This window comes from Podarcis liolepis, assembly GCF_965112155.1.
Source record: "Podarcis liolepis genome assembly, chromosome: 10".
Lineage (NCBI taxonomy): Eukaryota > Metazoa > Chordata > Lepidosauria > Squamata > Lacertidae > Podarcis > Podarcis liolepis.
In genome coordinates, this window is record NC_139562.1 from 31,518,707 (window position 1) to 31,544,291 (window position 25,585).

At 43.3% G+C, this 25,585-nt stretch overlaps 2 protein-coding genes across 7 annotated transcripts in view; one reads left to right on the top strand and one right to left on the bottom strand.

The window, feature by feature from the left end:
* Positions 1–2,899, top strand: part of LOC310687492 (leucine-rich repeat transmembrane protein FLRT3-like) — a 24,316-nt gene extending 21,417 nt beyond the window's left edge. For all 4 annotated transcript variants that reach the window (XM_083462596.1, XM_083462597.1, XM_083462595.1 and 1 more), the window contains exons 3-4: positions 223–821; positions 1,401–2,899. In XM_083462596.1, coding sequence (XP_083318722.1) covers positions 223–821; positions 1,401–2,264 — 1,463 coding nt within the window. In that variant the 3' untranslated portion in view covers positions 2,265–2,899. The remainder of the gene's footprint in view (positions 1–222; positions 822–1,400) is intronic.
* On the bottom strand, positions 2,772–25,544 carry RANGAP1 (Ran GTPase activating protein 1). 3 transcript variants are annotated; one of them, XM_083462602.1, is made up of 16 exons: positions 25,249–25,544; positions 19,038–19,196; positions 18,507–18,634; positions 17,341–17,400; positions 16,148–16,327; positions 15,208–15,342; positions 14,030–14,188; positions 13,743–13,856; positions 12,628–12,727; positions 10,948–11,032; positions 9,646–9,814; positions 7,636–7,758; positions 7,152–7,254; positions 6,560–6,648; positions 5,739–5,860; positions 2,772–3,867 (listed from the first exon to the last, which is right to left on the bottom strand). In XM_083462602.1, exons 2-16 carry the CDS (start codon positions 19,147–19,149, stop codon positions 3,798–3,800), a joined length of 1,749 nt encoding a protein of 582 aa, XP_083318728.1. In that variant the 5' UTR covers positions 19,150–19,196; positions 25,249–25,544; the 3' UTR covers positions 2,772–3,797. The 3 variants fall into 3 exon arrangements, with proteins under 3 accessions (XP_083318728.1, XP_083318729.1, XP_083318730.1); XM_083462603.1 differs by lacking the exon at positions 25,249–25,544 and adding an exon at positions 24,893–25,185; XM_083462604.1 differs by lacking the exon at positions 25,249–25,544 and adding an exon at positions 19,416–19,470.
* Between the last annotated feature and the right edge of the window lie 41 nt (positions 25,545–25,585).

The window sequence follows — 25,585 nt, forward strand, 5'->3', positions numbered from 1 at the left end:
AGCTTTATTCATTAATCTGAGCACAAGCAAGTATAAACACACACCCAGAGAAGGAACCCTAGAGCTAAGCACTTGGTTGTTTAAGCACTTTTCACCCGTGCTGGAAAGCAGTTCACAGATGTGCCCTGCACATCATTACCACCCTGGGGAGGGCAGAAGTGGGATGGAGTTATTAGCTCTCAGCTCAAGGCAGCTCTTACTTCCACTCTCTCTTTTGCCTAGGTGCATTCTCCTCTTTGAAGCAACTGAGTCTGCTAGACTTGAGTCATAACCTGTTGACTGAACTTTCAGACCAGGCCCTTGGTGGTCTCCAGCAACTACGCAAACTTCACCTCAGTGCTAACCTTATTGCCAACATGTCAGCCAGAGCTCTCCCGGGCAACATGCGCATCCTCTACCTCGACTGGAACAGGCTGAAAAGTGTGCCGCTTGCCGTCCGCACCTCTGCCACTCTCTCCAGCCTTTATCTCAGTGGCAACCCAATCCAGGCGCTGACATCTCTCTCATTTGGGAGGAAGCTCAGCTCTCTGAGGCAGCTGTTCTTAGAAAACCTGTGCTTGGGGAACATTACCAGCTCCACGTTCAAACGGCTACGCAGACTCGAGGTCTTGAGCCTGAGGAACAATAGTTTGGAGTCGCTGTCACCTCTGTCGTCACTGAAGTATCTCTCGACTTTGTATCTGACTGGGAACAAGTGGCGCTGTGACTGCAACTTAATCTGGCTTCGCACCTGGCAGAAGCAAGTGGTAAGAAAAGATCGCAGCCCAGTGGAATGCAGTTCCCCGGAAGCCCTTCAGGGACAACAACTGGCAAATGTAGAGGTAATGAACAATCTGAATCACACTGACAGACCCCAGAAACACCTTGCAAATAGAACTGTCGAAGAAAGAGGGGTGGGAACAGACACCCTTCTCCATCTGCCATCCAGGGGAGCAAGGGACATTCTTACACTTACACATTTCCCCAGAGTTGAAAGTGGTATGAAACAGGAACACTTGCTTGGGGTGTGTCCACTAGTCTCTGGCAAACAGGTTTTGTAGGTTTTTATAATGCTTCAAGAATATGCAAAGCCTGTTAGCTAGAGGCACACAACAATGGGGCAGAATAAATGAGTGTGTACATCACAGGCAATGTTGTCATCCTACCACATTCATTTCTCTTTAAGCATTGTCTGTCTGGAGCAAAACGGGTCACTGAAGGAAGTAGTGGCAATGCTAAATTCAACTCTGAAGTCATAAGAGCTTTCTTAGGAAGCTGTAACATTCTGTACGTTGCACTTAATTGTCATGTACTAAAACGAAGAGCCTTCATTTAGACATTATAAAGGGGAGAGCAAGCGTGACACACATTATAGTTGATACTGGAAGATGACTTCTCTCCTGTCTTCTTTTCCCCTCCAGTTACAGAAATTGACTTGTCCACCTTTTCAAACCGATTCAGCCACCACCAGCTCCTCTACAAATGCCATGCCTGCGGTAGCTACTCTACCCGGTGAACGACTTTTGCTACAAGCTGCTACGACCCTTCCGATCCCTGTTTTCACTACTTTCATTACCAGTAGGATGTTCTCTGTCGCAGGAACAACTACACAAAATAATCTCACTTCAAGACCAACCACTCATGAGACCCATTACATACTGGAGAAATATGACCCTTGCCTCTCTGACCATATTAGTAGCATTCACACAAGAACAAAAGACCACGCTGCCCTGGTGGTTACTTGGTCTTTCTCTGGGGATCATGACCAGTTTGAAGTGCGCTACACGTCTTCTGTGGATCAGCACATACTGCGAGTGATTGGACGTTTAACTGAGATTGAACTTCACCATCTGCAACCAGGGACCGATTACAGGGTTTGCGTTATTCCCCAGAACGAGAACCTCCTGGAGTGTGTGGCTCCTACAGCCCAGCAATGCGCTACAGGGCGCACTGAAGCCCAAGTTCCAGCTCAGCACAACTTAGCTCTGGGAATTGGCATCACCACCGCACTTTTAGCACTGATGGCCCTGGCTCTCTTTGCCTTCTACAAGTGGCGGATCCGACCCTTCCAGTTCCAGCGCTACTATGATGAAGATGGGCTGCTTTCCCAACGCGAAGGCACTGCCCAGTCCAAGCTGACCACAGAGCCAGTCTATGAGAACTTAGAAGAGGACAACCAGCATGTTTATATGACAGCTGCCAGCCAATGGCCTCAAGAGAAGATAGACTGCACTCCTGTTGTCCCATCCAGATTTTCATCCACACCAGCCTATGCAAGCCTCTGATATTTACAGAATATTAGTTATTTGTTAAAATGACCAGGTGTCGTGAATGGCATCCAAACCCTTCACAGCTGTGGACGAAAACGTTTCTTACATGACCACAAAGAAATGCTGAATCCGATGGAAGAAATCTTTTCTAACCTGTCTCCTCCTTTGTGAAGATTTTTTCAAAGAAATGAAGTCACCTGTTATTAACTTTTACAACAATACCAGGAAAGAAATATTATTTGGGTAGTCATGTTAGCGTAAACTAGTAGCTTTGTTGGCTGAACCTGAAAGGGGACCCATCTATATCACTTATTATGAAAGAGATTCCTATTTTTCTGAAGACCAGAGGGGGAAAGCACACAATGATGCCATCATAGCTGCTGCCTGACTATCTGGAATATGCTCCACACAACTGCCATCTTTAGAAATTTTTCATATATATTAATGAATTAGTATTTGTGAAGAAACCCCTGCCTATAGCTCATGACACAATTGCTCTTTTGATAATCAACAGTGCATGGATAGATGTTATTCGCTTTATTTTTTAATGATTCAAGCTTGGCTTCAAGGTAATGTGTTTTAAAATAAATAACCTGGACAACAAAATCGAACTAAAAAGTAATTAAAAATGGCAGTATTGTTGAATTATATGAAGGGTTGCTTATTTCCATTTCTGCACCGTCCAATGAGTCGAATTTCTGCTTCTAACAATCCAAACACAATCACTTTCTTTACTCAAGGTATAAGGCAAAATATGAACAGAATGATTCCGAGGAGAGTCAATATTGATTTTTCTTATACTGAACCAAACCTATTTTAATTGAGAGCGTTTATGCTTAGAAATATTACTAGCAGTTTTCTTGCAGGCCACCAGAATCAGTCATTTCAATGAGAAACATCAGTGACTAATGGGGAAGGCTCACTCATGATGATCCAACAACCAATGAAATACCCCCAATTAGGAATATATGTCACGGTCCACCCAATATAATAACCTAAATTTCTGGGAAACAGCAAAAATAGTGACATTGCTTTATACCTGGTGCTGGCCTAGAGCTGGAAGAATTGCTCCCCCAAAGCTCATAGGACAGTACAGTAAAAAAGTTAGCGTCCAGATTTTCTGTTACCCCATGAGAGGTGGTCCTCTGACAAACAGTCCCATTTAAGCCATTTAGTGAGTCCAAAGCCCTGAATTTGGAAACAGAAGTTTCAGCTAAACAAAATGCAGAAAAGCTGAGGGAAGACTAACCTCATAGAAAGGGGAATGGGGGAAAACAACAAAGTATTTACACTGGGAAAGGCAGAGTTCACTTTGGAAAAAAGAGAGCTTAAAAACACACAGCCCCCTCAAAAAAACCACAAACACGTTTGTTTTAAAAAAGCACATGGCAGACTTCCTCAAAGCTTTAGGTAGCAGTAGGTGGCCAGACATCCTGGTGTCAAGAGAGGCAGAATGTTTTGTCCATAAGTCCCGTTGTCTTTATCTGTTCTCCGTCTCAAGCACTCTGATGGCAGTCCTATAACGCGAGGGAAACAGCTTCCTGTGTATTACAGCTGGTGGAGGGTTTGTAAGAGCAAGTGGCGGGCAAAGGAACAGGAATCCAAAGCATGATTGGGTCTGCAAAGATAAAATGGAAATAGGAGAAGGGATCAATGTTAATGAACTTGTACTCGGATCAACAGATATTCTCAAAAGGGACAAAGAGTTCAGTTACGTAGCCCTGGAATCTGCCATAGGCAGCTGGAATCGCTAGGTGCTTTAAAAAATACTCAAGATTTCCCACAATGCAACAGTCAGATACACTTGTATGTGTCCCATGTACATATAGGCCCCATGGTCTAAAACGGGAGGCGGGGGCTAACTGGCTGCCCAGATGTTGTTGGACTCCCAGCATCCTAGCTATGGTCCATGCAGGATGATGGGAGATGCAGTCTAACAACATCTGGAAGGCCGCAGGTTAGCCACCCCTGACCTATCAGGATTATTCTGGTGTAACTATGGAGTACAGAGCAAAGTGTATCGCGGGAAAATGGGGTTGTGGGGCAGAAACAGGATTCAATCTGTAGCAAGAGTGAGGCATAGAACAAAGAAGTTCTGCACTGACGGGAGTCTATCCAGGACAATATATATTCTCTCTCTCTCTCTCTCTCTCTCTCTCACACACACACACACACACACACACACACACACACTATCATTCACACTTCATTATTTAATATGACTTCAATTCTGCCACAATGTGGTCAACCACTAGGTGGTGCTGCAACAGCATGGGGATAATTGCCAAGAAAAGGAGAGTGCAACTTTATTGAATATTTGTATTACTGCTCACACTGGGGCATGGTCTGAGACCGCCTGACTGCCAATACCCGCTTGCATGATCTTATAAGGTTCAGTGGAAGACCAAAGAGCAACATGGATACAACTGTACTGCTCATATGGATGAGAACAGAAACTAAAGTCTCTTGGGGTCAGATGAAGCAGACACCAAGCATCAATGAAATTAAAGCCTTGTAGCACTTTGGCAAAAGGACTTGGCTTGCATTTTCATTTTAGAAGATGTGGAACCCCTTCTATCCATGTGAACATCACAAATCCTATTTAAATCACCATTTAACATTATTGCACCTTCTTGAAAAGACATCAGTTTAGAACAGAATTGTAGAGTTGAAAGGGACCCCGAGGATCATCTCCAACCCCCTGCAATGCAGGAATATGCAGCTGCCCCACATGGGAATGAACCTGCAACCTTGGCATGATCAGCACCACATTCTAACCAACTGAGCTATCCAGGCTGAGTAAAGGGGTATTTTTGAAAGGGTATTTTTAGGAAGGGATGGTAAACAGAAGCTATAGTTAAGGTAGTAGAATTAAGTTCCCCTTTGGCAAAAACAAATCTGCTAGCATTGTCCATGCCATTTACAGTTAAGGAGTAAAATTTGAGCCCTTCAGAACTCCCCGTGGGAGGCTCTGTTAATGAAAAGTTCTCATGTCATTCTGCTCTTTGAAAGGCAGACCTCAAGGGGATTATTGAGACCTTATGATAAAATATGAGTTTTGATTAACCACAGTATTGTAACAATCGTTAGAACACTTAACATTAAAACATCTGAACAAGGTTGTACCGTGAATGGCTCTGGAAAAGAGATCCTCTCTCTCAGGTCCCTCAGGCCATTCACATAGGCAACAAATGGAGGGGCATTAATAAATCAAGCATAATGAATGAATAACCCCTCTCCAGATGAGTGTGTGATTCCAAGGCTGGATACCTATCACCCTTAAAAAAACCAGCCAGCCAACCAACCAAAAAAGGCTTTTCAGCAAAAAAGTAAGCTGTCATTACAGTTTATGGCTGACGTTTAAGCCCTTTGCAATATCATGTGTTGTGCTGAGAGGTTTCTGCTGGATCCAGCAATATGACGTGTCTCTGTTCTCTGGGAGCAGCTAGTGTTCCTAATTTTTCTTATGGAGAAAGGCGCAATACTCACTTTGTAACAAAGGCCAAAAGAACTGGCACAAGAGATTTAGGGAAATAATCCTGCTGGACCATGTGGTTCAGAGTCATCAAAGGGCCATAAAGGCTTGGTACAGCCTTGATCTTCTCTTCGCTCTGGAAGGTACAAGCAGACATGAATGAGATACAAATGAGTATCTGGGATCGTTCAGAGACCACCAAGAGGCGGCTGATTTTTACAATTAAGGAGTATATTTAAATTGTGTTGAATATATAAATTGGCTGAGATGGTGCAGTTCAGATACCAGTGTCCCCCGTTTCTCTCCCATCCCTTCGTGGCTGCCTACCCTAGGGCCTTTCAGAGCCCAGACAATTTCTTTTTGGCCTGAGAAATGAAAGCATGTGCCCAGTGTCCCTCCTGGCCTTATAGGACATCCAGCTGCCATATCATTTATACCCTTTTTAAAGGGCAGAAAAAGCCCTCAAACGGATGCATTTGGGATAGACGGGTGAGGAGAAGGTAAAATTTCACACTTAGCTGTTGCTTGAGCACAATAGGTACTTGATCAAGGCCCTGTCTATGCAAGTGTATTATTTGCTTTCCATTCCTACCACATGCCTTCCATTTGCCAAGAGCAGAAATGGGTACTTCCATTTTAGAATATCTGGTATTGAGAACAGATTTCTGTTATCGCTTATCACCATATATGCATAGAAGCCTTATATAAGCACAGAGAAACAACATCTTCCACAAGCAGCTATCTTGGTCTTCTAAATCTCTCTGATTTTTGGAACAAGGGTGCGGTTTGCTTATACAGACCACACCTCACAGTTGCCATTTGCTTCTCCTCTCACCTTGAGCAAACCCATGTGAATCAGGAGGCTGGTAATGAAAGCATCAGAATTGAAGGTAGCTGATGAAAAAGCTTCTCTCATCATGGCATCTGAAAAAAGAGAACGGCAGGTTTCAATTTTTCAGGGAAAGAGGCTCTCAAGCTTTACAGTCCTGAAGGCAGGTGGCCAAAAGAAAGACACTAAGAACCTGGTGGGTCACAGAACTTAGCTGGTATCTTCATATGGTGGCTAATCTGCAGCTGCATATAGCTCTTCCTATAGCATTTTTGTGTCCCCCACAATATCCCTCACCCAAAAAATTGGTCATTATAAAAAAATACTTAATTTTTACTGACTGCTCCCATAGGCTCCCTGCTGTGATACCAAAAAGGTTTTTATGACCACCTCAAGACCCCCAAAATGTGTCTTTTCTTACCAAAACTAATAATTAAAAATTGGTCATGCCCTCTTGAACCCTGTAGTCAATGCAACTGACCATTGGCCAATGCAGCCCTTCAGCTAAAAAAAAAAGGTTAGCCACCCCGGCCATAGCGACTGAGCCTGATAGCCTGCTCTTTGCCATCATTCTATTGGCCAAAGTTCCCAGGCTCACCTGTTGTTTCATTCACTGCTGATTTTACTGTTGGCTCATCTTTGAACACAGAAGATATCTTCAGAAAAACCGTAACAACTTTCTCTGTGTCAGATGTGTCTGTCTAGAAGAAACGTAATTCCAGAATCAAAAAATGCAGAATCAAGGGCAAGGTATTTTTGCTGCTTGAAAGAACAACTAGTCCATGGCCATTATGCCTGGAATTGCAGCCCATGCATGGCACCTGCATCCCCAGCTATTTCAACAAGTAGCAAGCAGGGGAAACACAGCCAGATGGGTGGGGTATAAATATTATTATGATGATTTTCAGGGGGAAGAATACAGATAAGTCTAATTATACTCAAGCATATTTTGTAGCCTTCCTGAAGTTATGTAAGTATTTGTACTCTGAATCCTCTGAAACACCTAATAAAGACCAATCTCAAATTGTAGCTTTGCAAAAACAACAACCCCCCACGACTCATGAAAAACAGCTGTGACTTACCTGCTGCGCTATTAAGGTGGAGCATTTAGGGCCTAGTCGCAACAGTTTCTCTGGAGATGGAAAAGCAAGAAAAGTGCCAACATCCACAGGAGGGAGAGAAGGAGAAACCACTGGAGTAGAATCCTGGAAGAGACGGCCCTGAAAATTAGTGTGCCCTAGTAATTCCCCAGAAAATTCACAATCGCCAGAACTCTAGTGCTGTAGATGAGAAGTGGAGGGAAAGGCAGGTCCCAAAAAAGAGTTGCGGCAACAGGGAAGGTCGTCATAAATAAATTAGTGGAGAAGAGCCTAATGCTATATTACAACACCCTAAATCAGCCCTGCTGAGCCTTTCCATCGAACGTACTAAGGCCACAGCAAAAATATCTTCCTATCACTGAAGTCTTGTGCCTCAGGAAAAATGAGGGTCAAAGAAACCTTTCTCTGTTACAAGCCACTGCCTCAAGGCAACTGGAACGCCTGGATGCAGTGAAACCTACAAGGGCAGCTCCCTCTTTACCACTGCTCAGTTGTGGGGGAGAATTGTGGGAAAGCAAGGAAAAACTATGGGGTTTCCTCCACAAACCGCTCTGTTGTTTGGGATGAAGAGGGAGCTGCTTCAGTTGTTCCTGAATTATCCCTTCCAATGGACAAAAAAGGGATGGCGCACAGGGAAGAAATAAAGTGAGAGAAAAAGAAAGAGAAAGGGGTAGAGAGCTCTCTCTCTGTGTGTGTACTGTTTGTGCATCTGTCCAAGAGTGTGGGATGGTGCCACTCACTGACAGTCCTAGCCCTCGGAAGGCATGTGGTCCCTGGAGAGTTAGTCCTCAGACTAGCGTCTGATTTAGCATTTCTGCTTTAAATTTAGTAGGCTAACTTTTGTTAGCCCCATTCACATTAAACCACAATTTAACACTATAGTTTAATGTGAACAAGCAGAATACTGATGCATACTGCTCAAATGTTCCTGCGGTGCTCCTCTCCTGCCATGGCTGAAACAAACCAGAGTCTGGCTTGATTTATCATCTGAAGCTGGGCTTCTGATTAGGCTGGAAGACAGTGATACAGCAGCAACTTTAGAGCAGTCCATTTCAGCATGCTACTTGCTCACATTAAACCACAATTTGTTTTAACCTGTGGTTTAACGTGACCTGTGAATCAGGGCTGTAGTGCTTCAAGTTTGTAAAAACAAATCGAAAGTTTTTCCAGTAGCTAAAAATATTTGAATCGAAATTCTTGCTTAGCAGCCCAATTTGACTTGTATTCACTCGATACATTTTAATTAATTTTATGCAACGCTGCATTTGGAAATGGAAAAATTACAATGAAAAATATGGCAGGGGAAATCTTACAGAACACTTTCCCACCCCATATCACTTCATCCACAGCTATTTTTTTATAAAAATAATATTTATTAAGAGTTTAAGAATTACAAAACAATAAAGAAAAAGAAAAAGGAGGGAGGTGTGAGGAGGTCGATGAAACAAGTTAATGAAAGATAAAGATATGGAAATATTGGAGGTGTTTTTTTAATTGTTTTTGCTTTTGTTTTTGTTCGGATGTATTGTGTTTTTTTTGTCTTTTGTCTTTTTTCTTTTCTTTCTTTTTTTCTCTTTTTATACGTATTGTAATGTTTTGATTTGTATTCACTTCATCCACAGCTATTTTCCCTCTACAGTGGTGCCTCGCAAGACGAAAAGAATCCGTTCTGTGATTCTCTTTGTCTAGTGGTTTTTTCGTTTTGCGAAGCAAGCCCATTGACGGATTAGCGCTATTAGCGGCTTATCTGCTTATCGGATCAGCTGATAAGCGGCTTAGCAGCTTAGAAAATTGGGGGGCGGGGGGAGGAAAAAAACCCCGCAGGAACTCGCAAGACATTTTCGTCTTGCGAAGCAAGCCCATAGGAGATTTGTTTTGCGAAGCACCTCCAAAACGGAAAACTCTTTTGTCTAGCGAGTTTTCCGTCTTGCGAGGCATTCGTCTTGCGGGGCACCACTGTATGTGAAAGTAACGGGATCTGTTCATACTTACATGTGCCTCCAAGATTTTTTTAGGCGTCAGTGATTCTTGCTCTCCCTGGCCTCTCTCCTGCAACTGAGTTGGCTCTTCTTCTTCCTCCTCTTCCTCCTCCTCCTCCTCTTCCTCCTCCTCTTCATCGTCGTCATCTTCATCATCGTCGTCATCTTCTCCATCATCATCACTAGGTGGACAAGTGTGAGAGAGAATGTTATGAATATAGCTGCTTCATGCCAGATACAAGCATTTTATTGCCAGTCAGTTTGTAACAATCAACACTAAATAATCCTAAACACAAATAAGAGGAAGATCTAGTGGCAAAGATGGAAGGACGCACACTTGTAGGAGTGGCTATTCTCCCTAGTGGTCCATTCAAGGAACAGCAGTTGGATCTCAGGAGTGGATATCATCCATCACTGTATTGTTCTTATGCTATTTTATGTTTTATTCTATTTTTACACATTTCTGTACACCACCTTGATGTGCTATATGAGTGGGTGGTTTATAAATAATAAATTGTTTCCCCAGAGCCTTCATCAGTGACTGAATTTGATTGTTTTCCAGTTCCTACCCCATCCCCTTTTCCTTTTGTTTTGTGAATGTTAGACTGTTACCTCGTGGACAGAGATGCATTTGACATTTAATCTTTGTACAGCTCCTAGAAAACTGGTGGTATACGATCCAATCATACTCAGAGTGGACTCACGGAGATCAATGGATTTGAATTAGTTATGTCAACTGATTTCATTAGTCTACTCTGACTTAGTGGAATACAACCTAAACTTATCATCATATTTTTCTTGCCTCATTTAGAAAACTGTAGTCACAAAGCAAGTTTTGTATCTTTACACATGCAAAAACCAAGTAAAATGGCTTATAAAATCTTTTTCTTAAAGGAGCTCAGAAAGGCAGAGCACAAACCCCTAAGCCACCAAAAAGAGCAGCAACAAGTGCTACCCAAAAAATATTTTCACACTCGGGAATAGATGCTATGCATCCTGGCAATGGTTAACTAGCCAATCATGACTAACTAACATAAGGAACGAGCCATTTCCAAAGAGGGTCCATACAATTTAAGTTTTAAGGAACGAAAAACTCAGGCCAACCGATCAAGAGATGGGCATGTCCAGGGCCCCCGAGTCAGATTTATCCCGCTGTAACACTCCTAGAATGGTTGTTATAAAAACAGCAAAACCAGTTAGGAGCCCGAGCTTAACTACTGTTGGAGAAATGGCCATTTCACAAGCAGCACAGCTTGCATGCAGCTTCACTAGAGAAAGAGTTCCTCGATTACCACAGCTTCTTCATATATCTTACCTCAGAGATCCAAGCACTTCTGCCATGTTGAAGCCTTCGAGGATCTCTTGGAGCTGCTCACAACCCTCCTCTCCAAAACAATTCCCTGTGGCAAGACAGACATCAGCAAAGACTGTAATCCCCACAATGCACCTGCAGCCATCCTGTGACTCTCTCATACGTGTTACCGGGCAGATTTGGCAAGTAATTTTGTGTAGAAAAGGGCAAAACTCTGTGGGTCGTGGGAGGAGATTTCAGGAACTGCTGAAGGCTATCTGTTGGGACTACGGATTTAAGGGAAGACTTTGAAGGTGTCTGAGGAAGAAGTTGGAAAATTGCCAGACTTCAGAACTCAGAGAACCCTATCAGTTGCAGGACTTTGCAGCAACCAAGCTTAGGACTTGGCTGTGGACTTTGACACAGCAATGACTTTGAAACAAAGAATCCTCTCTGGGTTGAGAGGGAGAAAGCTACTTGTACCGTCTGTGTGTGTATGTAAAGGGGTGTATGTTGGTGTTGGCCCCATAAAGACCACTCTGCTAAACAGCTGTTTTCTGTTGTGAGCTTAACTACTTGACTGAGCTTCTTGTGCCACATGCACCCAACAAAAATTCTACAGCTGCCATAAAGGCATTTGTCTAGCAATATAAACTGCTGGGAATGAAACGGTTATTGCTTCAGTATTATCTTTATATGAACAACTTGAATATTTAAATGCCCAATCATGGGACGTGCTCTGAAGGAAATGCCACTTCAGTTGGGTTTGCTGGGTCTATGTGGAAGAGTGTTTAAAAAGCAAGTCTATTGTACTTTGGTAGTGAAGTCTCTGACACAAAATGGCTAAATTGTGGTGGTGATATAGAATATTCATGAACTTTATATATGTTAGGATTCTTGCTCCATGTTTGCAGTCATGGGATTGTTGTCTATCACATGACGGTGTATGTTTTCATTCCACAGTGTGGGAAGTGGCGGAGACAGGGTGTTTTGTGTTACTGTGTTCCGTGATGTGGGACTATTGTCCTTTGTTCTCTCTCTTTGCTGTCTGGTGAGAAAGAGGAAGGAGCTAAGTCAGAAGGCTCTGAGTGTATTATATGTAAATAAAGTAGATTAGCCAAAATGCTGTGCTACTGAGTTCTGTTACGTAAACTGCTAACACTCTGCAGGATCCTAAAGCGTGCTAATGCCTTTTGGTATCAGTCGCTGTGATGTTCAGGCTGGAGAAAGCTTTTGAAGCTCCTGAATGACCGACCAGGAGGGAGAGAACATGCCAGTCAAGCATGTGACTCTGCCAGGGTCCTACAAGCGAGTAGGACGATCCTAACAATATATGCTCAGAGAACAATATGTCAGAATGTTTCCTATCCATCTTCTGGAAGAGAAAATCACTTTGGCTAGGACTAAGACCCTGCACAGGCTCTAGGAACTACAATAGCATTGCACGGCCAACTGATATGAGATTCAATTACGGTAGTTAGGGAAGCTAAAGGACAGGAATCTCAGAGACAGAATTGGAGAAGTAAGTGTCTGGGGTGGGCAATGGACCGAGAACCTATGGAAAGGTTGGGTTAAACAGAAGGTTGGGGAAAAGAGGGAACTGAGGCACACAGTATTCACATGCTGACCTGAATGAGCCAGGCAATTATCCAGCTACAGAGTTCTAGTAAAAGATTTTTGACACTGACATCCTAAGCCTCATACCATTGAGATCCAGCTTCTGTAGCTCCGACTTGTCCTCAGTAGCCTCAGCAATAACTAGAGCAGCATCTCGCTTGATTTCACAGAAAGACAAGTTGAGTTCCTAAACAGACAGAAGCTATGGTTTTAGAGAATTTTTTTTTTTTAATTAGACATATATTTTGCATGTTCAAGCCAGGTATGTCTACAATTCACATTACAAAGTACCAAATCAGGAATCCAAAAAAAAGCTTCCTTAAAAAGGTAGTGATGAGGTTAGGGGAGAAATGACTGAATTATGAATAACCTTGTTTAAGAGATTGCAAATAGTGCTTGGTTTTCTTTTTAAGAACCACAGAAATAAATCCTAGAAGAAAGTTTATGTTGACTCTTTGTAGTTTTAGATTCAGTACACTACCTCTAAGCCAAATTTCATATCAAATGGATGCAAAATACTTATTTTGTTTGAGAGAAATATAAGTGTTTTGCACTTATGTCGTTCTTCCATCACGCCAAGTGGCTTGTAATATATTCATGCTTAGTGGCTATGTCAGGGGTCTGCAACCCGCGGCTCCGGAGCCGCATGTGGCTCTTTTACATCTTTGCTGCGGCTCCGGGGCAGATACTAGCGAGGGGAGGAGGCGCATTGTGCGCCCTGACACTCCTCACTGTGGCGGGCGCTGTACTGGCTGTGACGTCGCATGGGGGCGGTGCGTGCGTTAGTCACGCACCGTCCCGACGTCACCTTCCCACCCGCTGTCAGATCGTGGCTCCGGAGATATATTTGTTTTAAATGTCGCAATGGTTTTGCGGCTCCCAGTTGTTGTTTTTTCTTTGGAAACGGGTCCAAGTGGCTCTTTTTGTCTTAAAGGTTGCAGACCCCTGGGCTATGTTTTGACATCAGTTCATAATGGTGCCTTTAGCTTTAAGATGGATCTCAGCCATAGGCATGAAAATGAGTCGTCATGTATTTTGTCAATCCCTATTTCAGGGTTTTTGAATTAAACGGTATGGGGAGATGGACAAAAGAAAAGGGGGAAAAAGTATTTCCTATTTGAAATCTCACTTAATCACTCAGATTTCTCCCAAGCAGCTTAACAAAATACAGTATCTTGAAAGATTTAAGTTGTAGCCAATACCTTCAATTTATGGAGTCCTTCATTCACAGCTTCAGCAATGGCAACAGCACCCTTGGAACGTACTAGGCAGTCACCAAAGTTGATCACTTCCACTTGTCTGAGTTTCTTGAGGGTCTGAATGGAATAGAGAACATTATTACACTCACTATTCTACTTGACCGTGCAAGACCACACGAGACCAACTGAATCCTAAGGAAAGTGTTTCCCCCGCTACACTTTCTCAGGATTTCCTGGCCCAAGTCACTGTTAGAATCAAGGGGGATTAATTTTAAGTGAAAAGAGCTCACCTCTGCCATAGCCACAGCTCCCTTCTCTGTAAAAGTGTTATCGTTCAGGTTGATCACCCTCAGCAAGGGATTGACAGCAAAAGCCTCAGCTAAGGCTGTAATTCCTGGATGGTTGATTCCATTTTGTGGCATATGAACTTCTTCCAGAGTCCCAATAGCCTGAAGGGGCAAAAACAGAATGGAAAGCAAATAAAGTTCGTGTCATAGGTGATAATTCTAGGAGAGTGGTGTTCTCAGATCCTCTTCTCTCCATCTTCCACAATTGTTTTGGGGTATTCTGTCTGAACCCTTTGTATACTATTTAGCGATCAAAAGTGATTGGCTAATTTGAATAATGAAGAGCCTAAGCGCATTCCTGATTCCAGAATGTTGAGACCCAGAACAACTTTCCTTTCTTGTCTCATTGCTTACTCATCCTGCTTTATTTACTTTTAAAAATATTAGTTTTTGTCTCTCTTTCTAGTTTAGTTCAATGCCTCCTCTTGCTCTTTTTCTTCAGAGTGAAATCATCTCTCTTTCCTCCACACTTCTTCTCCCAACCACTTTTACTCTGCATGTGGCGAGTTTCTGGTGCTGGCATTGGTCCAACAAAAATTCTGCAGCACAGCCGGAATGCAGGGTGGGTGAGTAAGAAGAACTGAGGCCCACCTAAAAGTGGAATGCAGTCCTCTAGTAGTCCCTGGCCCACCAACTGAGAAATACTGCAGGTGAGTTGCTGTTGCTTACCAGGAGGGAGGGCCAATGGAGCAGGGAGGTCAATGTGGTGCAAAAGCACCAGCAGGAACCCTAGATTGATTCTGCCAGTGTGTTTGCTCCGCATCAACCTCCTTTCCACTCTGCCCCTCCTGATAAGCAAGAGCACCCATTTCCTGGCAAGCTAGCACAGTGGTGCCACTCTACCTGGCAAGCCGCTTCTTGCAACAGTATCAACAGAGGTGACTTAGGCTGCCTCAAATGGCCTTTTCTGATGCTGCAACGAACTTGACCACTACTAATACCATTCAATGCAGGAGATAGTAGCATTGTAGCAAAAGGAATTCGTTTTTTAAAGGGCACCACAACACACTTTGGAGGAAGAATATGCATGTTCATTAACACCAATGGCTAAGAGCATCTGTTCCCATGCAACAAATGTCAGGGCAAACTTCCTGTCTCAAAGTCCTGCTTTTTGTACTTACACTGAATGCCTCAGCAAGAGCAGTTGCACCATCATTTTCCAGGCGGTTCCTGCCAGCCACAAATACTTTCAGAGCCAAAGGCTTGCCTTGAACACTTGATTTCCTGTGACACTCTTTCAAAGCTGCAGCCAAGATCTAAAATAATAATAATACCAGACTGTTTATGCTACTATAATGTCATTTTGGCCTGAGAGATTCCATTCCTATAAGGCACACATTTAAGCTACCACTTCCTATACATACAAACAAACAAACAAACAATCAAACAATCAAACATATATACATAATGCAGGCACTCTGCAGAAAATATTACACACCACTGAAGGCTATTCCCAGCAATAATATCATGAGGGGAATGTAGGTTAGTAAGATGCAATGACTCTGTTGTGTGTCTTCAACTCAGATTTCCATGTGTGTGAGATAAGGACACAGGTCCCCAAATTAGGGTCTTGGCTCTCCTATCCCTCTCAAAAAAAACCCCATTCTATGGCAGGCAGAGGAATGCTTTAGATATATTTAAAAATATCCGTCAAACATTAGACTTTTTTTTACTAGAGAAAGAGAAGCCTGCCCACCCTGTTCAGCTTGTAGAGATTTTAATACAGACAACAATCTGAAGCAATAAAAAACTTGTTGGCAAACAGAAGCCCTTCTGGAACCGGTTCTACTCAAGAGCGCTAAATCAAAGCTTCTGAATAGTCAACACTTGTCAGAAATAGGGTTTGAAGACAGTGTCAATCAACTGACAGGAAGTGACTTCACACAACCCCGCTGGGATCTTCCCTTTGCAGTACCAGTTGAATTCAAGTTTCCACTTTAAGGGGGAAATGTGACATCATGGTGACATCACGTGATGGATAGGCAGGAAGCCCCAATAGTGGGGGTTTCAGGTTTCACCCTGCTGTGAAGACTGGATTCCCCACCCAGGAAATGCCCTTACCTTGCCACCACCAATGCCCATGCCACAATTGTTTAGCTTGAGCTCCTGTAGGGTGAAACAGGCAGGGCTTTTCAGAAGTGCCTCAAACCCACGCACTCCATCTGGTCCAAAGGCATTGTCACTCAGATCCAGCTCTGTAAGCTGGCAGCCAGCAGAAACAATGGCCTCTCCAAGTGCGATCTGAAAGATAACAAAAGGTAAATTTGACACAATGTCCCCGTCCACTACAGAGGACAGAGATCTGCCCTGCAGCCATTTCTTGCCGTCTCTTTTCACTCATCACCCGCTAGCAGCCTTGAGAGGCTCCTTCTCGTTCATAAAATGGAGAAGTTGCAGGCAGGCAGCTGCCCTGTTTCGTGTCCTATGTGCCATGCCTGTGCCAAGGAGGGGCAACACAAGTCACACCCATCTATCTGGATGCTGTGTTCCTGTTCCCTCCTGGCCTTTTCTCCAGCAACAGATATGTTGTGACACCGAGCAAAGAGGACTGAGGAAACAGCCACTGATGACACTCTGCCCTCCTTATAATACCCTAATGTTTTATTAAACTGTTACCATTAAAATACTGATTCCAACATTACTCAATTTCTGCCCAACAGAGATCTCTCTTGGCAGTTAATCTACGACAACCAATTTCAAAGCTTAAAATTACAACTCTTCTTAACCTTCCTTTTGGTCATTCATTAATCACATCCCTGTCTCTACCTGAAGCAGGGGTGGGGAACCTAAGACCCTCGAAGTTCTCCTCAGGCCACACTCCTGACTGGCTCTGCTTTGCAGCCCAAGTGGTTTTGCCTGGAATGAGTGTGTCCTTGAACTCTGACAGTGCCTCTTGGATGCATGGATAGAGGATAGCAAGGTGTGCATGACTGTGTGCAGAAACTAGCCTACTGTACAAAGGTAATTTCTAACTTTATTGCCCCACCCACTTTTGCCTCTGCCTCTACCTACCACTGGCATGTGGCCCTCGGAAAGTTACCCAGAAAGGGTAAAAAAGCTTGGGCTGAAAAAGCTTCCCCACCTTTGCCATAAAGTCCCTGTAACAGAAACAGTATATTGCTCCCACTGTTGATCATCAAGCTCAGAAAGCCATTCCTACACTTTAGCCTCAGAAAAATATCATGATAAGAGCATGGAATAAGAAATAATGAAAATGGCATTTGGTAATATTAGTGACCTAGTCTTACACTTACCAGAGCAGGAGGAATTTCAGATCGTAGTCTCCCGGTGAACATATCACTCCAATGACATCTCTAAAATAAGACATATATATATTATATACATGCTTAAAAATAAAAGTACATTGTAATCTACCATGATTAGTCAAAGTATTTGTACTCACTCACTCGGTGTGCATAATGGAGAGCTACATTGGCTTTATATCGAATGTTTTTTGCTCAAGAGTAGTTTTTTATAATAACAGGTTTTTGACAGCACATAGCAATAATACATACAGATTAGAAATTTGGTAAACTAATCCTTATTGTTGGTTTTAATTATTCATTAAATGTTTAAAACATTTGTCTTCAACTGTTTTTTTACTGGTAGTTTCATTGCTTTATTCCTCTGGGAAACTGCTTTGAGGGTTGTTGTTGCATGCAATCAAGTGGTATTTAAATTTTGTGAAATAAATAAAATCACCAAAGGAGGCATGCAGAGTGGCATTTGGAATTGAATTTGCTCAAATATCCAGTATAATCTTGCACACTAATTTAAAAATATTACCGCATACACACACAAGCTTAGTAATTACAGCCGAAGCAGTGCTACTTCAGAGTTCATAAAGAAGGCAGGAAGAAATGTCTTTTTAAAAATAGGGTCTATCTATGCAATCACCACCCCACCCAAAAAATAGTCAGACGTTTGTTTTGTACTCAGAGGGTTGAGGGCAGGAGAGAGAATGGCTGAAGAATTCATAACTGCTACTGTAAGACCTAGCATATTTCATTTTCTTCCCCGCAAAAATAGTAAACTTTGCTTGAACAATGGTTTCAACCAGTATTTGCTCCACCAATTCAAACTTTTCCTTAAATCAAGAGTGGGGAGTCTGTGTCCCTCCAAATCATGGCAGAATGCAGCTCCCAGCATCCCTGAGCGCTGGCTAGGCTGGCTGGGGATGATGGGAGTCCAACATCTGGAGGCCCACAGGTTCACTTAACCAACAGAGTCAATCACAGGAAGCACAGTGGTGAATGCCACTTATAATTTAAAATTGCTAAAGCAGTTTTGATTTTTTTTCTTATGTTTGTGAATGTCACAGATCTCCCTGGGCCTGTTTTATCTGCTAGTCAAGCAGTCAATGAATTTAAGCTGCAAGATAATGAGTTTTCCACTGTCCATCATCCACTGAAATGCTCACCTTGAGCTGAGATTTCTTCTCCAGAGCCTTGGCAATGACCTTTGCTGCCTCCACCCCCACAGTGTTGCCTTCGAGGCGTAGTGCTTCCAGGCCATCGAACTCCTCAATCTCTTTAATCACCTCTTCGGCTGCACAGAATAAGCAGAATATTACTTTTTCCCCCAAACTGAGATCTAACAGTGCTAACAGTACCAGTTGTGCAATTTATAAAAAAAAGAAATACTCTGGAGAAAGGGGTGTGTGTGCAGCCTAGGTATGTACTAAGGGTGGTTGGAGAATCTCTCTTGAATCATTCTCCTTGTTTGGGTCTCTAGAGGAACCACCAGAAAGAATTTGCCTGTGAAGCACAGATACACATTCATCCTGCAATTCAGAATCCAAAATCAAGGAAGGATTGGGCTTCCTGCAAATCTGCCATTTTAGAAAGATTAAGGGGACGGGGACGGGAAACACACACATATATTTGATCAGGCCAGACTTTTCCAGGATCTAATGCTGGGAAAACATTCAAAGCAGTGCTATTCCTCTTACCATCTTCTGCGGTATTGAGTTTCAGACTCTTGCCTTTGAAGCTCAGCTGCCCTCCGCCCACCTGAGTTTTAGCTAAGGACTCTGCCAGCTTAGAAATGTCTTCTGATGCCATTTTTTTGGATTGTGTCAACCTTTACTGATTACCAGTTGGGAAGGGTGCTGAAAAAGAGGAGAGAAAGCATATACCATCAATGGGGTGAAAACGTGCTGTTCAATTATATGTAGAATTTATTGTTTGATAGATAACTACTTTCAAGGCTTAACCCCTTAAGTGCTCGTGGAGAAAAGGAAACAGTCAAGAGAAGGGAGCAAAGGGTTAAACCACCACACAACCTCCTGCAAAACAACTATTTCAGTAGACTAATAATCTTTGCCTACCTTATATTATATGCCGCGAGAAAAGAGGTCAGAACAGGCTAACACTGGGGTGAAAACTGCCTGCGAGGATAGCAAACAGGCCCTGTCACATGCAGGCGAAAATAAAAGAACAATAATTTACCCAAGTCACCCCATGCCAGTTCTAAGAGCTGCGGATTAGGAAACAGCTATTGAAAAGAGGCTACAAAGCATGGTTTGCTAGTGTGTACCGCCATGCTTCTGCTAAGTTCCACATAAATAATGCAGTTTGGTTTAATATTCAGCATCAGCACATTTCAGGAGAGGATTATTTGCATGAGGCTGATGATAAACTGGGGCAAGCATGTCAAACTCAAATTAGTAGAAGGGCAATATTCATCACCTAGCAGAACCTAAGCAGCCATATCCATAATTTTAAAAAATCAGCTCCACACTCATTCACAAAAGGTTGATTTCCTGAAGTCCTGTTACTGATTTCTGCGCACCTAGCAAAGCCTGAGCGAGGAAAAGCTCCAATGGGGAAGTTGGGGAAAAGACAAGTTTGAAATATAGGCAATCAGATTCCTCATTATAACACCTGCCTACGCTTTCTCTCATTAGCAGTATCTGGAGGAGGGAGGAAGCATTTCTCTGACCACATACTCTGCCGGGTTCAATCCCAGCCACTAACAAGGAACTCTGATACGGCCCAAATGTTACATACACAGCTTGACGATTCAACACTATGAATTTTAATGGAAATGAAAAGGAGCCAAAGCTAGATGACACAGATTAGCAGCTATTCCCAAGTTTGTTTCTCCCTCCTTAAGGGCACTGGTTTCCTATCATCATTATTTGTCACATTTTTGCACTAAGGTGTCTCAAAGTGACTTACAACAATAAAAACAGTGTCTATGTAGAATGTGGCATGGGCAACGAAGGCTACATTGGAGACACACATCTCATAGTTCAGGACCATCAATGGTATACACAGTTTACTGTAAGATACAAGCCCCTGCAAGTCAGCAAGAACCACGGAAGCTGGGCTCCCAGAATCAACATCCAACTGACACCATGTTACAATGTGTGCTACCTGGACTTTCATGTGGACCACCAGCATTCATGTATGTTCATATACACACTGCTGAGAGGTTTAGGATCTTTTGCTGGAGTTACGAGGTGTGCTTGTCATGGATGTGTGTTAACCCTTAGTCTTATGCCTACCAGCAGCTCTTACACAAAGAAATAAAAGAAGCTTGGTTTATTATGTAACACAGGGGTGACAGAATATATAAAAATGCTGCTTTTAGACGGTAAAGTTACAGTCTAAGCAGGTAGCAAATGACAATATGTATACACTTTGATGAAAGAGTAAGATTCCCTAACTATTCTAAAGGCCTACAAAAGCATGGGCATGGCAATTTTGCCTTAAACCCACACTGGGGGGGGGGGGAAGAGGAAAGTATACATGCCCTTAAAGTGAAGCAGACGTATGCAGAGTCCTAGGGATCGCTGGGTCAAGTGCTGTCCTGATGGAGCTGTGAGAGCTAACTAATCTTTGCATCTAATGGTTTTTTAATACCCTTTTTGCCAAGGCATGCCAGTGGAGAAGGGAGGGGGTTGTGAAATGAGTGGTTTCTATAATTTCTATAGTTACTTCTGGAATTTCCTGCCTAGTTCTCATCTTTGGTCATCCTGTTCCTGTCTGTTTAACAAAAAGGTGAAAGATTTGTGACAGTGAGCAATTACCTGAACCTTTACATCACCTTATCATTGTGCCGATGGATCTCACTGAGGAGCTGAGTATCCTGCACTTGACAGCTAAATTTGCCTGTGTTAATCCTTAAAATCAGATATGTGTGCGTGAACTCAGGATATTCCTGATTTCAGGATGCTGGAGTAAGGCTTGTGCCAGGTTACCATGGAGTTCATCATGGAGGGTCTCATTTCAATCTTATACTTAGGACATGATCTACAGAGATAAACCATATCATAAACTCAGATTCACACACACTTCCTTCAAGTACTGTGAAACTCCCAACTACATAATAAAATCACTTGTTGCTGTTTCCTGGCAATTTGACCATGTTGGGTAATTTCAAAAGTCCACTTTATCATGGAGCAGGGAGGGAAGTTACCCTAAAATAATTTATTTTATATTCATTTCTAAGCACAGCTGTAGAAATTGGCACCAAAGATGACATGGTCTGCAACAGTTAGAATTGTGCGAGCCACAAAACCAGAAAATGTGGAATGTGTGGTCTATCGGTCCAAAGTAAGCAAAGCAAACCTATTACTGTTCTGTATTAATATCACTTTTTTTAGATAGGAAGGAATAGCCACTTGTTTCTTAACTCAGCACCAGAACTCATGTCCACAGCACTGCATCTGTTTGCCACCTTCTAAAATGAAGATTACCTTCATGCTATTTTTAAACAAGAGGTGTCACATTTATCTACAGGCCTAATTATATCTCTTGGAATTAATATTTTGTTAACTGCCCCCCCCGATTTCAATCCAAATTCTTATTTAAAATGTTGCTTGAGAATGCTTTTTCAATTTTAAATTGAGTCAGCATGCCACATAACACACTGAATGCCAATTGTTAAAAGGCTGATCCAGCGCACAAATCTTCCAGTATTCTTAAATAATATACTAAGCATCTGTCATAATCAACATTCATTCCTAGGTAAGTCTCTCCATCTCCTTGATCATTCTGGTTGCCCTTTTCTGACCCTTTTCCAAATCTACAATATCCTTTTTGAGGTGAGGCAACCAGAACCAAATATGGTTAAACCATAGGTTTGTATAATGGTGTTATGATATTGGCAGTTTTCTTTTAATCCCCTTCCTAATTTTTCCTAGCGTTGAAATCACCTTTTTCATAGCCACTGCACACTAGGTTGACATTTTCATTGCACTATCTACCGGTACTTTCACCCCAGGGCCTTTTTCTTGGTCCCTCAAGAGTTCCACAAGGCTTCATCTTATGACCCATGCTATTCAACTCTGACATAAACCAGTGGGAGAGAAGCTCCAGAGATCTGGAATGTGGTGTTAGTACAACCACTTTGAGGTGGGCTTTTATATTTTCACAATCAAGTGGTGTATAAATTTTATGAAATAAATAAAAATAAACAAACAAACCAATAAGCATGGTAAGGACACCCAATTTTCTCTTTCCCATTTGATTCTAGAGAGGTTGCATGAGATCTTGAATCACTGCTTGAATTTAAGGAGGGACTGGATGTGGGCTAATAAATTCAGATTCAATTCAGATAAGACAGAAGTGCTGTTGATCAGGAGACCCAATCCAGGGTTAGGTGTAAAGTCTGTTCTGGACAAGGTTCAACTCTTCATAAAGGAGCAGGTTCACAATTTGGGAGCTCTTCTGGATCCAACTTTGCTCTTGGAGATCCATTTCGTAGCAGTGGACAGGACGGCTTTGTGCTGCTTCAGCTTGATGCACTAGCTGTACCCTTACCAGGAGAAAACAGCTCTCCTCACTGTCATGCCTTTTTCACTTCTAGGCAAAGTTAACATAAGGCACTTTACGTCAACCATCTCTGAAAACTGTTTGAAAACTTCAACTGGTACAAAACGCTGCAGCTAGAGTTTTGGCCAGGGCCTATCTTCCACCTCAAAAAGGATATTGTAGGACTGGAAAATATTCTGTAACGGGCAACCAAATGGTCAATAGACTGCAGTAACTCCTCTCTGAGGAAAGAGACTCTTTAGTTTAGGAGGAGGAAAAGGTGAAAGGGGACGTGATGGTATAGATTGGGGGGGCATCCCTCTAAACCATAGGAATGAATAAATTGAATGAAATGAGGAAACTCTTGGGCTGGCTTATGCAAACCTGGCTGGCCAAGCCAGGGCAACTGGCAGGAGAACTCCCCCTCCCAGGTGTGAACAGAGACAGGGGTCTGATTTGAAGGGTTGTCAAGCTGATGGGGTGTGCTTTTGAGCAGAGGTTTCTGGGAGGAATGAGCAGGAAGAGCGGGAGAGAGATCCATCTTGGCCAGGGAGAGAGGAAAGGTTGCCTACAATGCCGTTGGCCATGCTGTAAGACAGGCATCCCCAAACTCATCCCTGGCTAACAGGACCAGTGGTCAGGGATGATGGAAATTGTAGTCCCAAAACAGCTGGAGGGACGAGTTTGTGGATGCCTGCTGTAAGATCTGGACTCCCACCACGCAGTCTGAAGGTGCAAATAAACCATATTTTTTAAAGCACAACAGTATCTGCCGTGTCTTCTATTCTCCAAAGGGACAAAGACACTCTGTGTCCCTGTGACCCCATGGGCTCTTGCCACCGCTTGGCAGTGAGAGAGGCAGGCACTGGACTTTTGTAACAATATACCGGTATAAAATTACGCATAGCATGGATTTATTTAGTGGGTGGAGTCTGTCGTCCTTTTCTTTAGAACCTAGGATCATCCAAAGAAGCTGAATGATGGGAAATTCAGGACAGGCCAAAGGAAGTACTTCTTCAAACGCATCATAGCTAAACTATGGATTCACTATGTAGTGACTGATGCCAATTTGTTTGACTTTGAAAGGTATTACATAAATACATTGAAGATAAGGTTACCAGTGGCTACTTGTCACAATAGCAATATTCTGTCTCCAGTACTGAAGAAAGTATGCTTGTGAATATGCTAGGGAAAAGGAATGGCAGTGTGTTGTTGTGCTTATGTCCAACCTATGGGCTTCTCATCACGGGTTTCCAGTTCAGTTCTGCACTGTTTGAGACCATGATATTTAAAAAGATCACTCCCTCCCCCATCCACTGAGTTATCAACAGAGGCTTGGCTTCACATTTCACCACTATCAAAAGTGTAGTTGGGGTGGGGAGAAAGTTAGCTTTTTGGCAATGGCTCCATGAATATCAAGCTTTCTAACTCATTTTTTCTGGTCATACTTAGCTTGATTTCCCCATTAATGATACTGTATTGCTAGTTCTCTGTTGCAGAAAACAAAACATTTTAAAAAAAATACATAAAATGTATTTAATTTTCCACTCCTGTTTTGATAAACATTTTAGTGACTATCAGTGCTGCTAAAGGCACATTATTACCAGCTCTTCAGTTCCAAAACGCTTCAATATTATTAACTAGTGGTTTGTTACACAGGTCAAGAGACTGTCAACTTGTTTCCACTAGAATAATCAATTCCCAAACAAAAGTCCTATTTAATACCTTTTGTTTTTCTGCCTTTATCACCCTACTCCTGAAGCAAAAGGAAAATGCGTGAAGCTGACGTATTTCCTCATGTTGCAAGCTATTTCAGTCATCGAGCGTTGCTCAGCCAATCTAGACACACCGCTCGCCTTCATTGACTCAGTTCCGTCTGCTTCCTCGCTATTCTACGTAAGCAGCCTCCCATGCAGATGCTCACTTTAAAAAAGTAAGTGGAACTGAGAGAAGGTGAGCAAAGAGGTGACTCGAGCCCCTCGCTCCGTAATGCACGGGCTTCGCACAAACGCAACAGCACAACAAAATTACACAACAGGCTCACCCGAGTGGGCCCTAAAACTGCCAACGAGGGCGTGACGTCATACAGGGAAGGGACCGAGAGTTTTGGGCTGGTGAAAAAGGCACTCCTAGTGGGGAGGTTTGGGTCCACGTCTCCGCCGGGCGAACCGAGCACGGTGTATGTCCCGTGGGAACATACGGACACGTGTATCTCGAGGGACAACGCGCAAGTGCCTCCTCCTTTCCCACCACGCGCCGCGCCTGGCATGGCCGGGGCGGAAAGCGGGGAGGCGGCGCTAACAAACCCACCCGGCGCCCTCTCACCGGCGAGCCTGCCTAATAGACCCAGCCCGCCAACTCCCGCCCCTCCTCGCGCGAGACCACCCCGCCGCCGCTTACCTGCGAAAGCGCCGGGTTCCAGCCTGTCACGTTGCAGCCGCTACCGCAGCCCCAAGCCTACGAAGACGATGGCGTTAGTGGGAGGCGGAGGATTTGAAAGCCGGCAGTTTTGTTTCCTACGCTGTGATTCGCTCTTCGCCTTCCCGGTCTTCCGCGCCTGCGCAGGAAGGGGCTTTCACGGCCTGCCTGCCTCCTCCCCTTTGCCCCCTCCTTCCTCCTAAAGGCGCCCAGGCAATTGTTAGTGCGAGAGCCGAAACGGAGGGGAGAGGTCACAATTTCGCGTCGCACGACGCGGCTCCCCCTTTGCCGCAAAGCATCCTGGGAGCTGTAGTTTTTT